Below are 17233 nucleotides of genomic sequence, written 5' to 3'. Positions count from 1 at the left end.
ACCCAAAATGAAAAAAAAAAGGGTTGTCTGGTAAACAAATACCAGAAACAAGTATCGTGATGAAAAAGGTTTTATTTGATAACTTTTATCTTTTGAATTGTATACTGACCTCACATGCCACTGGTGGGGTTGCTATGGTGATAGGAAACAAAAATCATAATGTGGTCAGCATGTTTGGAGAGGGTGATGACACTTCAGTCTCGGGACGTGACATGCTTCTTTTCAGCCACAGGGACTTGAGGTCTTTGCAGGTCCTGACTGTGCAACAGTCAAAAAATATTTCAACTCTGGTCATTTGAAAAAAGAAAGTCCATCTTTTATTAAAACATTTATTATTCTCAGTATAATTGATTTTGTCCCTAGTTTCTTTTTTCCTCAAATAAATTGTATTATATATTATTATTATGGCATCTTAGAAAGTGTTGTGTATATATATTTCAAAGTATAAATATATAAGTATATATATAAAGCATGTTTCCTTTTCTCTCTTCCTCAGATGAAAGAGACAGAGTGCAGAAGAAGACATTTACAAAATGGATTAACCAACATCTGCTGAAGGTAAGAATGAATGTGTGCTGATTGATTTGTGTCCTGTGTGTTCCTCTGGCAAATGTGTTCCTTATAACAGAGATGAAACCCAAACAACTTAAGAGATACCTCTCTTTTTTCCCCCCCCTACAGCAAACCATTTCCCTCTTACATAAACAATTAGAAAAAAGTATTGAAATAACAATTACCACTGTCCTAACATGCCAACATTCCTCCCTCCACACTCATTATTAAAGTCATTTCGCATGACACGTGGTGCTACACCGCTGCAGCAACAGGTTGTATTTTGTTGATTTGGGAAGTTGGATTGCTTACTACATTTTTTGTTTATCTCGCCAAGGAATTTAAGGACACATTAACAGACAGACGAGCACTGACATGTCTCTTCTAATATGCTTTCTTAAAACAATTGACTCACTAGCTGGGAATCATGCAATATTAGCGTTGATATTTCAGGAGCACACTAATCATTCACACATGCATGTATGTTAGGCATAAACCTGTGGTCATCTAACATGTTACCTTTCATCAGAAGTGACAACACATGTGTTATTTAATGGAGATGTATTAAGAATATGAACAACATCATTTAAACTGGTTACTGGAATCCCAGTTCAAAACATTACAGGAGTGTAGATCAAGTAGGTTTCCACATTTGCCATTATACTTAAATTACCTATATATATATATATATATATATAATATATACATAACTGTCCTGTCTGTCTTTTTTATTTTATAAACTTTGAGCTTGTTTGGTTCATTTTAGCATGTCAGCAACAGATCTTTTTTTTTTAAACACATCTCCACTGTAAACCCTCGTTTTTCTTCTCCTCTGGTCGAGGCATTTGTGAGAGGGGTAGTAAGGCTTTTTAGGTTCAGTATCATTCGATATTTCTGATCACACATCATGTCATTTTATGTCTTCCATTTCCTACATATAGCACCTTTTAATGGCATCTGCCAAGTTAGTCTTAACTTGAAGGTTATGGATCAATCTTCACTTGCATGTTCTATCCATCCATCCATCCATTTCTTATATTTTAGGTTTGTGTGTGGCGCTGGAGGCAATCTCTCTCCATAGCAATGTCAACGTTAGGTCAATTTGATTTGCAAAGTAAGATTCTGTTCGACGTGTTTAAAGCCTGTGTACTTGATTAGTTTGGATGTGTTGAATGTGAGGTGTTTTGTTTTGTTTTGTGACCTCCACAGCTTATTGTTAGGCTACATGCATGGTCCAGGTGAAACTAGGGGTGCTGAGTAATAGTTGCGGTTCTGCTCGGCTGACCCCATAACATAAGGGCGCAGAACTATTTCGGTTCCACAGCTGTGTCTGCTATCTGGGATTACAGTGCTGAAAGCCCTGTGTGAAAGCAGGTCAGCGGGCAGCAGGCGGATTTCAGAGGTGCGGTATTTAGGACAGGAAGGAGCGAAAGGCCTGCTGCAGAGACTGGAGTTGTAAAGTGTCTCAGTCAAGAGGTGAGATGTGAGGTCAGAAAGATACACTGCTCCTGCTATTCTTCAGAGTATTCTATTATTGGCCTACATGTATTTAAGTATAGAGTTTAACTGTGGAGTAATAAAAAAAGAAAAAAATACATATATATATATATATATATATATATATATATATATATATATATATATATATATATATATATATATATATATAAAGCAACAACCTAAGGCCCTTGCGACCTGTCAGCAGGGACTCGCTCCAATGGCCCCGCGGCCCTCATTTGGAGGATAAAGCTGGAGACCGTGAATAAAATAATTTTTTTCCTAAACAATGTAAAACACTATTGTTGATTTTATGTGCAGTATTTCCAACAATTGCATTGATTCAAATGTAATATGTTGAGTTTTCTTACATTTTGCTTTCTTCCTCGTGTCTGTACAGGTACGGAAGCATATAAACGACCTGTATGAAGATTTGCGAGATGGACATAACCTGATCTCACTGCTGGAGGTTTTGTCTGGAGACAAATTGGTGAGTTTACGTCTCTTGTCTCGGTCATGTTATGTTATGTTATTATTCATCTCAATTTCTATTGAGATTTGTCTCAAGGAAACACACAACATTCAGATTTCCATTCCTTCTTACTGGTACTGGTGGTACAAGGGAATCCTGGGGTTTTTACATTCTGTAGAAGGATCTTGTAATGTTTACACTAGTGAAGTCACATTTTCTGTGAAATGCAAGCAGTTTTGATTTAGTCTTCCTTTTTGGTCAATCTGGGATATCCATAACAGTAAAAAACATGATCATTATTGTGATAAATTTTCCTGTGTTGCTGATAATAATAAGTGAAGATAACTAGATAAGTGGTATCTAGCCTTTACAGGCATAGGACACAAAACATAGCCCCCTTGACGACTTGTTGTTACCAAGGTGTTAACTCATGGGGAGAACTCTAACATGTGGGGAAGTAGCTTTTAAGTTGCTTGATGTAATAATCAGTCAGTAATCAAGTTTAACTTGCTAATAAACCTTTTAAACTCACTAACTGTCAAAAGTAAAAAAATAATCTCATCCATGCTACATGGTTACAGTGGGTTCTGCAGGTCCTTTGTTTTTTGAGACTCATGGATAGGGCATTTTAGCTTTACACACACACACACACACACATACACATTTTATTTATTTTGAGCTTGGAAAGCTGCACTGTTACTGTGATTAAAGCCCAGCTGGACTTAAGTGAACATGATCAACATTGTGTAAGCAATTCCTAATAATAATATAATGTAGTAAAATATTCAAATTTCATTTGTAGTTCGAAACATCTTCATATTTTCATGTTATCCAAGGGATGTTAATGCTTCACCTTGATTCAATCAATTTCAAAAATATGACCTAAAGAAATGGGGTTTGGTGGAATAATACAGAATAAAGACCAGATATGTTTTGGTCTCTCATTTTTGGTCAAATAATAAGACCAAAAATGTGTGAAAAACTGGAAAAACATGCTGATTATTGAATTGGTACTGTATAATGCGATGAAGACTGTTGGTGAAGGAAATTAGAATATCTACAACTCTGTATACTACTGTATGTGTGCCCAGTCTGTCACACATAGAGCATATAGTGTGTTATCTTTAGAGAGTGCATGTTATTCACGTCTGTATTTGAGTATTATGTCATTTGTCTGTTAGTATATCGTCCTTTTATCCTTACAGGACGTACATGATGTTACCATGCTCTGATTATAGTTGAGCTGTATGCATTCCTGTGTGAGGAACTTTAGCAGTTACTCCCTCTCAAGACTCCAGTGTGACTAACTATCATCTAAGTGTCTATTTTTTTTTTGTTCTGTTTACATCCTACTTTCCCCATCATCTGTTCTCAACTCTTTGTGGTCCTTTTTTTTTTTTTCTTTTTATCCGTCCATCGTCTAACTTCCTTTTTGATTTGGCCGCTCTGTGTGTTTGTCCATGTCTTCCTTTCTTCCCCCATGTGTTGCCTTTTCGGTGATAAGCCAAGGGAGCGTGATTTTCTGAAGACATTGCGGTTGGTGAGTGGGACAGACGCATGTGCAGTTGAGCAGCATGGCGACACGGTGGATGATGATAAGGGGGTACGTGTGGCTCACCCCCTCCAACTCCCTTTAACAGACTAATTCTAAACTTGCTGTGGCCAGTTAACAGGACCGTAGAAACAACCCTCCTATCCCACTGTGATTTGTCCCTTGTAGTTTTACGTATTAAATAATACATATTCTTCCAAATCACTTTAAATACCCAAGTATTTTTCCTTTTTTCCACTGTTGCTGAATGTGTGACTCCATGTTTTTAAGTGCCACTTCTTTCAATCAGAAAACAAGGTCATATGTTTACATGATCAGGTAATGAAGAGAAATGTACACATGATCCCGAAACCCAGGCAGCTTCCTACTCGCATGTTCTTTTTAATACATGATACAAATACAATTGTAAGAGATTTGGCACACCGACCTTCAAAATGCATTAGGACATTTTTCCATCTGCTGCTTTAGACTACCGTACTGCTTTGAAGCCTCAAGGAGGCGTCACAGGTGAATGAGATTCATTAAATGAATAAGACGGGGTTTATCAGATGATGTCACTTTGATACTGAGAAGACCGTGACTCATCATGGTCTTCTTACCATCAGTTTAGAGACAATGGCTGCTGCTGCTGCTGCGGCTGCATCCTGGCTTGACTACATCGAGTGCATTTCATTACCTCATGCTTTAGCCCTTGAATGTTCATGTGTATTTGCCTCAAGAGGTCATGTGACATATTGCTGTTTCAGAGCACCGAGACCTGAATGAACCTGTGTTTGTCAGACTGGGTTATCGAGCAGGTTAGGTTACTTAATCTGTCATAACATGTTCAGAGCAAATGAATGAAGGTTGAAATTGTGGAAAATGTTCTAGGGATGATCCAGTAAATGAACTGTGTGTGTACAGATTTGAAGTGGACTTGCAGTAATGGCTGCTTTTGTTGTGGGTAGAGTTTATGTGTGTGTGTGTGTGTTCACTTCACCAGATCAGCTGGTAAGAACCTAGAAGCATGCCATGTGCCCTCAATGACAGTAATCACTTTTAAAATGTCATTAGTTTTAGAAACATGCTCACTTACCAATTACACTGCTTTTATTCCCTTTTTTATTTCCACAGCCTCGGGAAAGGGGGAGGATGCGCTTCCACAGACTCCAGAATGTACAAATAGCACTGGATTATTTAAAGAGGCGGCAGGTAAGAATTCACCCAGATGTTTTTTGTTTGTCAACTCTCGTGCACACTTTTGTTTGAGGGCTGGAATAAATTTAAGCCAGCATTTTCATTCCCCTTTCAAAACTCAGTCTGCTGCATTAAATTACAGGAAATTCGCCAGCAGTCAGATTTAACACGAAGTCTATTATACGGTGATGTAATATCAGAAACACATTTCCTGCCTTTCCCAGGCTGTCATGGCTTCTTATGCAGTATTCAGCCAAAAGTCCACTCAGAATATTGAAATATACACTCACCAGCCACTGAACTCTAATAGAGTGGCAGGAGTGGCATCCGGTGTGGTCTTCTGCTGCTGTAGTTCACCTGCTTCACAGTTCAGAAAATGGTCTTCTGCATACCTTGGTTGTAACAAAAATGGTTATTTGAGCTACTGGTGCCTTTCTGTTTCTGTTATCGCAGAAACTGCCACTCTTTGGATGTTTTCTCTGTCAGTTTTGCTGTCACCTCTAGAGATTGAGACTGAGACTGAGAAACCCAGTAGATTAGCAGCAGGCTATGAAATACTCAGTCTGGCCCGTCTGCCACCAACAACCAGGACACAGTCAGTGTCACCCAAATCACTCTTCTTCCACATTCTGATGCTTAGTCTACATAAAATGCATTGAGCTCCTCCTGCCCTTGAACATGTGTACCTAATAAAGTGGCCAGTGAGAGTATAAAAGGGTGAATTTGCCACAGCTCATGCATGCAGCTGCGTTGTGTTTTGGAAGTTGCATCATAGTGTGACAGATCTGGTCCAACCCTGTTTCGCTCAGTTCATTAGACACCGATAGCAATGGCAGCATTTGAGAAGCGACGACCACCAATCCCACCAGTGGGGTTGGGCTCTGATTTTCCCTCCTTTCCCCTTCCCCCACCACACGCGGGACGTGATAAGAAAAGCAGCCGCGCTGAGCTGGAGCCAGATGTGACGCAAAGGCTCCAGACAAAGGGTTCATACATGGGCACAAATTGGCGGTTGTGTTGTTTTAGCCACAGCACACAACAGACACATATACACATCCTTTGTGATAATTCTTTAAACCTCCTTACATCTCACCCTGTGGCTGATGGATGTCAGCTATTAAGGGTAATAGGCTCGCACTGGAGGACAGAATGAATAATTGCTATATAAAATCCATTCCTATGTTCAAAATTTACATTATGTTTTATGTTTTTCCATAAAGAAGGTCACTTATCACACACATCATTTGTGGGGGATGAAGCACTCCTGGCCCATTATACCTTTAAATATTCATGATCTATCATTCACCTCACAGTCCCACACTGCTCTGTGACTGTCACACAATACAATGACTATTGTGCCCCCTTGTGGGGAATGTAAAAACAGGCATATGAGGCAACTTACTGGTAAAATTTCTTACTGAATACACTGTAGATGTTGTAAATAAACAATGTTTCCTGTCATCAGGTCAAACTTGTAAATATCAGGAACGATGACATCACAGATGGGAACCCAAAACTGACCCTGGGACTGATCTGGACCATAATTCTGCACTTTCAGGTGAGTTCTAAAATTCTGACGGTTTTAACAGCCAGGTATTTAAAGCGATCTTTTATTAATCGATTACATCATTCCTTTGTATTACACTTACTGTACTATTGCTTTTGATTCCAAATGTGTCTAAAACACCACGTCTTATAATCTTATCTATTGCAAAGCTTTGGATACTTTCAGACCAGTTCATCGTATTTCTATGCACATGCAAGCAACAGAAAAAAAAAAATCAATGTTATTGACTTATATAATAGCTTGTGAAATGGCCTCCAAATTGATGCTTTAAACAAGAGTTCACACCCATTTTTATTTTCAACCACCAGGTGTCAAAGCTGTGCAGTATGCATCATGCTGGATGTTGTAACTGCTGTTTACTTGACTCACTTCATGGTTATATTCAATCCAACTCAAGTTGGAACATGATTTAATTAATATTAGGCTGCTCCTTGTGGCTGTGTTCATGTATTGTACTGCAACTCCTTTCAGTTTTCCAAAATGTTGTGTGCTCTAGGCTAAGTTTGTGTTTCTCTCTGAATGCTCTTACCTGGAATACTCTTTATTTACTTGAGCGATACAAATCAAGCCAACCCAGTCGGTCTGTGATTGCGTGCAGACAGTTGTACTTTAAATTATGACCGTCTTAAATTTAATTAATAATATTTTGGCACATGTAGCTATGACTCAGTTGTTAAAAAGTAAAAAAAGAAAAGCCTGCACACATTAGTGTGACTAATGCCCTCAGTGATATAACAAGGAAGGAAAAAGTAGCCCATATAATTTTTGCGTGGACTCAGAACCGCTGACAGGTAGCGTCGGCGATGAAACCATCACCTGCTGCTGTCAGTCTCACGCAAGCCCTTGAGCAGTTGATCCAACAGCAACGGGCCTGTTTTCTCTTGATTTGTGAGAGTAGTAGCGCACTCGATGAGAAAATGTTCAGCTTCATCACAGACTTTCATATATTATCGTTGCTGACAGCACTCAGACTTGTATGAACTGAAAAATGCCTGATTTGTTTTGATGTAATTGGCATTGCCTGAAGCATGGAGATCAGTTCCTCTCTTAAGGACAGGGGTTGCTTTAAGGACACACTGTATGTGCTTTTCTTTTTTTTCTTCTTCTTTTTTTTAATATTAACTCATAGAAATGCACACTGACAGCCAGGGTGTGTTGCTGTTCTTCAGCTTGTAGCTGGTTTAGACTTCCACTGCTGAAGGTTTGAATTTCACACGCTCTCCATTGTTAAATCATGCCTACATAGATAAGAGGTTGATTTTATTACACAAAACCTCTCTATTGTATACTTCACAAAAGGGACCACACTGCATTTTCACGTGGGGGAATGCTGTAGAGAACACTACAGTGTAATGTGCTGTGCTTGTATAGCTGTTGACATTACACTGCTATCAGGTTTATCTGTGCTTGTTTTGCCCTGATTGCCAGTCTCTGTCTATGTGTGCAGTTTCTCTTGTTTTTTGTCACTTATTCCTCTATAACACATTTCATGTTTATTTCTATATTTTATATTATATATTCCATTGTGGTTGAAAAAAAAAAGGCTTCAACTAAGGCTGTAAATTCACTGATTGGTCATAAATAGAAGCAGCAGTTTGAACTGTCAGATCTCAGGTGACTTTGACCCTCAGGGAAATGTGTGGTGGCTTCATGTTCACTTGTGTAACAGAGCTCTGGCTCTACCATTGTATGTAGCTTGATTAAAAGACAAAGTGAAAGCACTCTGCTGTCTCTTGTTGACGCAGGCTGTTATTTTTTTTCTCCCTCCGTCCCCATTGGCTGGGACTCTTCCTGGCTCATGCAACCGAACTTGCTGAGTCAAAGTTTCTCACAGCATAATAGGTGGCCATTATCTGACATCCTCTTTGCGGTTTTAACCCCTTGTCCTCCCATCACATCATAGCCACACAAATATTTGGAAACCTAAGACGTGGCCCTGACATGTAAGCTAATGCAGCAGAATAACCAGGTGTGGAAACAGGTCTGTCCACAAGTCATTCTTGCTCATCTGACAGCTATAAGCACGTGGGCCACGTCCGCGTGTGCATTTATGGTGTTTGTGTTGGATAAGCAACGCCTGTGAAATGTATCAAAGGTCAGAAAAGGATCCCAGCGTCAGAGAGTCCCAACAGAGCAAGCAAGGAAGACATACAGAGAGAGAGGGAGAGAGAGAGAGGGAGGGAGAGCGAGAGGCTGTCCTGTTCTGCTGTGAGAGGTCAATGAAAGTAAAAAGCCAACTCTGCTGTCAGTGCTGTCGAACATTATATTTAGCTGCTGGGCTGTTTGTCAGTGTGGAAATGACTCAGTGGGCTAGTGACGCTGCAGATCAAGTGGATCTCACTGGATACTTCAACCGGGTTTGATACTTCATGACCGTCAGGCATGGGAAACACCTGTGGCTGTGTTCGCGGCCCTAAAGAAGAATGCTACGTTGACCCCAAGAAAGCTCCGATTAACCCTCGATCGAAACAGCACAAGGGCGGCCGCTATTTTCAACGGAAGAGGAAGAAAGCAGTGGATTTTCAGCCTGAAGAATCTCCTGGAAGTGAAGCCATTTCAAGTGAGGCCATCTGTGGCCGTACAGAGCTTCAGGATGGCTCCGGGAGGAGCACCGTGGAGAATCAGGAATTCCTGGATAAACCAGCAGAGATGGAGATACATCTATCCAGGCAGGACAGCATCAGCAAAGGTGTTTATGTGGGTGAAGTACCAGTTTCAATCCTCCGAGATTCTTCTAATCAACCTGTTGGCAAGAGACTGGCACACCGGCTGGGAAAGTTGTCCACAGAGCAGTCAGACAATGACATAAGCGGGTCCAGAGTTGAAGAGAAGCTCCATGGCGTCAATCCAGTATCCAGAGGTGTCTCAGCTAAGGACGGTCTGCTAGTGAAGAAGCTGCTCCAGCGCCAGTTAAGAAGGGCTGTAAGTTTTGGAGCAGTGGAGCACACACTGCGGACTCTGAGGGGTAATGACAGACCTGGGAGTGAGGACACGTTTGCCAAGATTATATGGGGCTCTCAAGCCCACAGGAGGAGGAGACGGAGGTCCTACACCTGCTCTGGTTGTGTAGAACGTCTCCCAGTTCCTGCCAAATGTGTTTCATCCCATACCGAGGTAAACTGAGAACCTGTTATTTATAGCAATTACATGGGATTCATCATACAGTAATAAGGGGTTTGATCGGGTTGTACTGTAATTTGAACACTGTAAAACATGGTAGTAAACTGCAGATGTGAAAATAAATGCTAAAATAAAGCTAATTGCCTACTTTTATACTGTACTCTATATCTCTCTGTCAGCATAGTTCATGTGGTTTTTTGCGGTGTTTTCTTTCAGGGCTCACAGCCATTCATGTATAACATGTATTCACACTACAGGGATCACTAGGAATGTGGCTGCTGATTGATGTTGTACTGTTGTACAGCATCAGTGATAGCGATCAGTTTTGGCTTGGGTTTTGTGTCATTCTTTTGTTTATAATCTTAATTTCACTAGAATAACTCCTTTCATTTCATATCATGGTGAACATTGTACATTACTGACTGCCAGACTTTGTATGAACATCACACATCACTCATTACAAACTTGGCTGATAATTAGTGTTTAATTAGCTCGATTTGTTTTGATTCCACACACACGTATAGGAATGATATAACGAGGTTGAGGTTATCCTGGCTTGTCTATTTTGCCAGTGTTTGTTTTTGTGATCTGGCTTTACTAAATATTAAAAATAAAAGTTGTGCATGTGGTTATAGGTCAGTTTAATCAGTTTAACTGCCGCTCTCTGGGTACTTTCTCATTGATGGCCTATTTTCTGCAAACCCTAGAAATGGTTGCGTTCTATTATACTTATACAGTTCTTCTTGAGCATGTCTACATACCCAAATGAATCAAGTTGCTAACATGTGCTCGGCTTAAAAAATGTGTGTGCAATCAAGGCAGTTGAACATGTATACCTAATAAAGTGGCAGGCGAGTGTATATACACGTCTAGTGCTAGTGTAGTATATTATATAGTATAATACGTGGGATTTTTCCGCTGATCTACTTTATCCAATTTATCTGTTGGTTATTTGTTGATTTAAAGGGCCACTTCACCCCAAAAATATACAGCTTTTTACTCATTTCCAGAGATAAATGTGTTATTTGATTACAGAGATACACGTCTCACATTCCTGCAATAACAGAGGAAGTTGGGATTGAATATCACTGACTAAAATTGAGAAAAAGTCCACGTCAAAGTGACTTCCTTCAAAGAAACTAAAAGCCCCGACACTGCTCTTTACAATCAAGATTCTGTCACCTTTTAAAAAACTTTGACAAACAAACACAGCAGCAGCATCGTAATGATCTTAGTTTATCCTTCATTTGACGTGGGGGGGTGGGTGGGGATAAAATGGGTGAAACAGCCCTTTAATTGATGAGTTGATTGATATACATTTTGTAAGCTTTTTTGTCATGCATGAGGAAAATTATTGTTTTTCTTTTGATTCATTCAGAGAAAATGTGTTAAATTATTCAAAATGTTGTTGCCTGACTGTGTGATTTTCTATCCATCCATCCATACATATTGTGTAACTTGACCTGTTTTACACAGCTTTGTCTGTACTATCTTAATTTATCAGCTATTGGGTAATTGATTACACCTTTATATCTTAAACCTCAAACCTGCTGACTTTTCCTGGTATGAACAGAGCTGTAAATGAGTCAGATAAGGAGTCTCTGATTCTTGTGAAACTTGACGGAAAAGGCATCCACAGTTGTATTGTATTTATGGGAATATCCTCACTGTACAGGAAAGTTAGTATAACTTTCATTAGAATTTGTACAAGACAGTGAAATTAGTGGTGGACTCTTCTGAAAACGGGTGCAATAAAACAGATTTCAACACAGGTCACACACAATAATAAACGAACATAACACATTCTAGTCTTTGCTGAGTCAAAAAGATGTTGTTGATTGTTTTTAAGTTAATCATATGTTCGTGGGTGAGGTTTTCTGTGTCTCTGAGACGATATTAGTACATTCTGAAACGTCTTTGTCTCCGGCAGATCTCGGAGATCCATGTGACTGGAGAGTCCGAGGACATGACGGCCAAGGAGAGGCTGCTGCTCTGGTCCAAGCAGATGACAGACGGCTACGTAGGTGTACGATGTGACAACTTCACGACCTCGTGGAGAGACGGGAGGCTGTTTAACGCTATCATTCATAAATACAGGTACTGTAACGCACCAAAAAACATACATTTGGAAATGATCAGCATTTATTTTGTTGGTTATTCTGCTCTTATATCTTGGATTGTCTCTTGGTGCGTCTTTGGGTTGCAGGCCAGACCTGATTGACATGAGTCGCGTATCGACACAAACCAACCGCTCAAATTTAGAGAATGCATTTTGTGTCGCGGAACAACTGGGAGTGGCCAGATTGCTGGACCCTGAGGGTGAGCTCCACACACACACACACACACACACACACACACACACGCTGTCATGTTTGATTTAGCTGATACGACACTGCACAGCATGTGGAGCGAAGTGTAGATTTTGAGAGCAGGTCATGTGGTGCGTTTGTGACCTTTTTGTTTTTTGACTTTCTCCCTCAGACGTAGATGTTCAGGCTCCCGATGAAAAGTCGGTTATCACGTATGTCTCAACACTGTACGACGCCTTCCCCAAAGTACCTGACGGCGTCGATGGAATCAGTCCTAATGTAAGTGCACGGCTTCAGTCCCTGCGTCCAGTCCATGTGCTAAGAAGTCTTTTATTGATAATGATCCGTTTGCTCTGAACAGGATGTGGATATCAAATGGGTGGAGTACCAGAACATGATCAAATACCTCAGCCAGTGGATCAAACACAACGTGGCCATGATGTCAGATAGATCATTCCCCAACAATCCTGTGGAACTCAAGGTAGCGCCTCGCGTCTAATATTCATCACTTTATCATTGTTTTTTTTTTCTTTAGCTTTGTCATTTTACAGATAGTTTAGAAGTGAAATCTAATGTCTGAAAGGTGAAGAATAATTGCCTGTTCAAAGAAACCCACATACATCTCTGCTGTAACTGAGACCTTAAGTGATATTGATAGATATGAGCAAGCAGCAGCATCCATTTGCTGCAAAGATGCATTAGGTTTCATCAGGGGAGGCACTTTTATTCAGTTGAATTTAAGACCAGTAGAATATCTGTTTGAATATCTATTCTGAACCCAACGTTTAGTTTGACATCTGCCTTCATTTACAGGCACTTTATACACAGTATCTGCAGTTTAAAGAAAATGAAATCCCACTGAAAGAGAACGAGAAGACAAAGATCAAAAATCTCTACAAAATGCTTGAGGTACGTCAAAGCAGAGCGCGTCGCTTTGATTTCACATCAGTGTTTGCAGCCTGACACGTCGCAGCGATAACAAAAGTGTGCTTGTGGTGTCTGGCAGGTGTGGATCGAGTTTGGACGTATTCACTTACCCCCGGGTCATCATCCCAATGATGTGGAGAAGGAATGGGGTAAACTGATTGTTGCCATGCTCGAAAGGGAGAAGTGCCTGAGGCCTGAGGTGGAAAGGTATGAAAAAGCCACTACATCAACACTTCAAAAATCAAATGTTTATTTGTTTGAATGTTTCTGTTGCTTGTGTTATTTTACGGTGTCAGATTTTCACATTACATGCAGTCATAGTTACATTTGATAAGGTATAGGTATATAACTGTAAACCGAGTGTGACAAAAGCTCAGGCGTCACTAATTTGAACAGGTTCTGACCATTTTTCTACATATTTCACCCCATTATAATTATCTGCTCCAAGCACAGCTTATTATCCTCCTAAAACATTCCTTTTTGGATTTTTCCGTTTGGATAGTAGGTCCATATTAACCAGTTATTATTATCGGCTAAAAATCGCTATGTAGGAGGCCACAGCTGCACAATATGGTTACAGAAATTTCAGAAATTTTTGCAGCGTTTTTATACATTTTTTAAAAATGAAATTAACATGATAGGACATTTTTCATCCACATGAGCGTCGCGGGGGGAGCTGTGCAAAGTAACACAGATAGAGAGGCAAAGATGCTACATGAGTCATCACAACATTTTCTGAGGCTGCTGTTCACAGAGCACTCAGGTGTCTTATTGCAAGCGTTCTACTAAAACCAAATGCTGAAGATTAGCGTTGTATGTCATTTCCCTTATTAAAATAGAAATCCCCTCGCTAAACCGTTGTGCTCTGATGTCATGGTTTATGGTTATGTCAACACATTGCATTGAGTTTCTGGATTAAATGAACTGCAGCTCAGTTGTTTGAATTTTCTTTCACCGTAACAGATAATATGTGGAATTGGATCAGTAGGATTTTAATGAAACTTCAGTAATAACAGCTAAAAAAAAAAAGGGAGGTGTGTGAATGAAATCATGATCCAGTGTCCAGTTCCTTTAATAAGGCAGTGTCCAACAAATGTTCACCAATAGTTGGATGTTATGCCATACCATGCTTGAGTCCCAATGTTGTCTGACGTATTGTGCTTTCTTGTGGCAGTGCTTGTGCTTGGTGTTCAGTTTCCACAAGTTTTTGTTTGCAGAGTCGATCTCAAACGTCATCTGAGGGATTTTGGAAATGCTCTGTAAGGTTTACAGTCTTAGTTCCTGCATTATTTGCCTACAAACACATCATATTTACAGCATGGGTGTTAGGTGTGGTAAAACCAGGCAAAAACAGTAATTACAGCAGTTTGGCAGTGTTTTGTATGTTCTTAGATCTTATGAATGTGTAGGTGTTTCAACCTGCTTTTTCATTTTTATACCCTCAGGACAGCATATTATTTCAGGGTGGGTTTCGTTTTACATGCTCCACACCTGGCTGTGGTAGTATAAATATGAGACAGTTGGACAGTGTTTTCCCTCAGTTGCGAGTGCAGGCAGGGAGAGTGTACAGGGTGGGTTGTGGCTGTGCAGCCTTACAGAGGAATGGTGTGGATGAGACGCGGTGATTGTGAAGCGCGATGGCCTACACGACAGGAATCTCGTCTGTTAGCAGCAGCAGCTTCACCAGTTTTGGCTCTGGTGACAGCGTTCACACTGAGCCGTTACAACTTAACAGCTCAGTTTTTCTCAATAACAGCATTGCCTATGGATCCAGGTCAGGCGATAGTGTCCACACTTGGCTTTGTTGTTGATGTGTTTTGTTACATATCCTCATCTTCTTTTCATTTTCTTCTTTTCTACAGGCTTGAGATGTTGCAGCAAATCGCCAACAGGGTCCAGCGAGACTGCGTTAATGGAGACGACAAGCTGACATTGGCACGGATAGCCCTACAGTCTGTGAGTGCGATTCGATATACTGTACTTCATTGTCACCATGGGGGCATTTGTTTTGGGCTCCGTGGTGCTGCATACATCACATACATCAAATGGAAAAGAGAAAAGAAATAAAATTAAAAACAGTAACAAATTATCCAGCTTCCAACATTGCTTATAACCACATTTTGCACAGATCCTCATATTGCTCCTAAGATGATTCTGCTGTGTTTGGCTCCAGATAATTAAGACAAAACAGCTCTCAGTGTACATTATTTGTCTCCTTTTTTCCTCTCTGCTAAGGATGCAAAACGTCTTGAGTCTGGAATTCAGTTCCTACACGAGGCTGAGATCGCTGGTTACTTGTTAGAGTGTGAAAACATCCTCAGACAACAGGTGATGGACATCCAACTTCTCCTGGATGGAAAATTCCCCTTTGCAGATCAACTAGTCCAAAGGTACAAAGTAGATCCCCCTGCAAACACAAGACACGTCAAGCAAACAGTAAAATGAACAAATATCGTTGTTTCTTTTTTCAAACCAGGGTTTCAAAACTTCGGGATGACCTGCTAAGTCTGCGAGCTGAGTGTTCCTCTGTGTACAGCAAAGGCCGAACACTGACAACAGAGCAAACCAAAATTATGATCTCAGGCATTACACAAAGCCTGAACTCTGGCTTCTCCCAGAACTTTGGCACAAACCTGACACCGGCCCTCACTCCCGCAATCACCCCAGGAGGTCTGAGTACTCCTGGGTCCACATTCACCTCCAGCCTTACACCATCCTTGACCCCTGCCTTGACCCCTGGCCTGCAGCCGTCTTCAGTCCAGAGCTACATGGGTAGTGGGGGTGTCATGGACCCTGGCAGCCTCAGGCAGTTGAAACACATGCAGATCCGCAAGCCCTTACAGAAATCCTCACTGGCAGACTCCAACATGACAGAAGAGGAGGTCAACATGAAATATGTTCAGGACCTCCTGGTCTGGGTGGAAGAGATGCAAGTGAGTACTCTCTAGCAGTCTGTTTATGATGCTGTATCACAATAAAAAGTGTAAAATGAGACACTGAACATTTGAATCTGTTAAACAGGTGCAGCTGGACCGTTCTGAGTGGGGATCTGATTTACCAAGTGTGGAAACACATTTAGAGACTCACAAAAGTGTCCAACGAGCCATTGAAGAATTTCAAATTAGTCTTAAAGATGCCAGACTGAGTGAAGTAAGTGGAGTTGGATCTTTTCCCCCAGGAAAAACATCAAAATGATATATCTAAATGTATTGAATCTTGAGAAACTAAAAGAAACAAAACATATTCTTCCTTTCTCAGATTCAGATGACTATTCCTCTGAAACTGACGTATTCAGACAAACTGAACAAACTAGAAAAACAGTATGAAAGACTATTGGTAAGTTGAATAAAGTCAATCTGTGCTGCTGTACAGATATTATTCATATAGTAAATGTAATGTAATGTAAATGACATGTAATATAGCATATAACCATGTTCGATGGGCTTTTTGTGGAGCACATGTGGCCTGAATGTGTGTATGCCTGTCTGTTGGTTTCAGAGCTGTTCAAGAGAGCGACAAAGCAACCTGGAGAGCCTGTACGACTTTGTGTCACATGCCACTCAGGAGCTCATCTGGCTGAATGAGAAGGAGGAAGAAGAGGTCGCCTTTGATTGGAGTGATCGCAACAGCAACGTCTCCAAGAAAAGAGACTACCATGCTGTAAGCCAATAACAGCACCTTTATAAAAAGCTGTTTTAGTAGCACTGGCTTGTCTGCATTACAGCTACATTCATTTCAGAAAAACAAACTCTTGTGGGTGAAGGGATTTTCTTTGTATGGTGGCCCAAGTGTGAGGATGTAGTGACTCTCCTGCCACAGCTGATTCTCAGCCTAATGTCCTCATACAGGAGCTGATGATGGAGCTGGAGGAGAAGGAGGAAGTGATCAAGTCGGTGCAGGATAAGGCAGAACGCCTCATGTTCAAGAACCACCCGGCCAAGATAACTATAGAAGTAAGCACTTTTCGTCTCTGTTCTCATTTCTGCTGTCAGTGTGACAATTAGATCCTTAAATTTTGGACTAACAGCAGCGTCTCCACCCTGCATACAGCTGCCACTATG

At 40.6% G+C, this 17233-nt stretch overlaps 1 protein-coding gene across 7 annotated transcripts in view; it reads left to right on the top strand.

Annotated features, from left to right (window-relative positions):
- dst (dystonin) overlaps positions 1–17233 on the top strand; it is a 96100-nt gene that overhangs the window by 22069 nt on the left and 56798 nt on the right. For all 7 annotated transcript variants that reach the window (XM_044045314.1, XM_044045320.1, XM_044045316.1 and 4 more), the window contains 18 exons: positions 497–558; positions 2450–2539; positions 4026–4124; positions 5187–5264; positions 6715–6807; positions 11867–12033; positions 12143–12255; positions 12418–12524; positions 12607–12726; positions 13059–13154; positions 13252–13379; positions 15035–15128; positions 15408–15562; positions 15649–16105; positions 16194–16322; positions 16431–16508; positions 16671–16832; positions 17021–17125. In XM_044045314.1, the coding sequence (XP_043901249.1) occupies positions 497–558; positions 2450–2539; positions 4026–4124; positions 5187–5264; positions 6715–6807; positions 11867–12033; positions 12143–12255; positions 12418–12524; positions 12607–12726; positions 13059–13154; positions 13252–13379; positions 15035–15128; positions 15408–15562; positions 15649–16105; positions 16194–16322; positions 16431–16508; positions 16671–16832; positions 17021–17125 (2333 nt within the window). The remainder of the gene's footprint in view (positions 1–496; positions 559–2449; positions 2540–4025; positions 4125–5186; positions 5265–6714; positions 6808–11866; positions 12034–12142; positions 12256–12417; positions 12525–12606; positions 12727–13058; positions 13155–13251; positions 13380–15034; positions 15129–15407; positions 15563–15648; positions 16106–16193; positions 16323–16430; positions 16509–16670; positions 16833–17020; positions 17126–17233) is intronic.

Source organism: Solea senegalensis, linkage group LG15, assembly GCF_019176455.1.
Source record: "Solea senegalensis isolate Sse05_10M linkage group LG15, IFAPA_SoseM_1, whole genome shotgun sequence".
NCBI classification, from domain to species: Eukaryota; Metazoa; Chordata; class Actinopteri; order Pleuronectiformes; family Soleidae; genus Solea; species Solea senegalensis.
The sequence above is the reverse complement of the archived record's forward strand: the minus strand, read 5'-3'. Positions and strand labels throughout refer to the sequence as shown.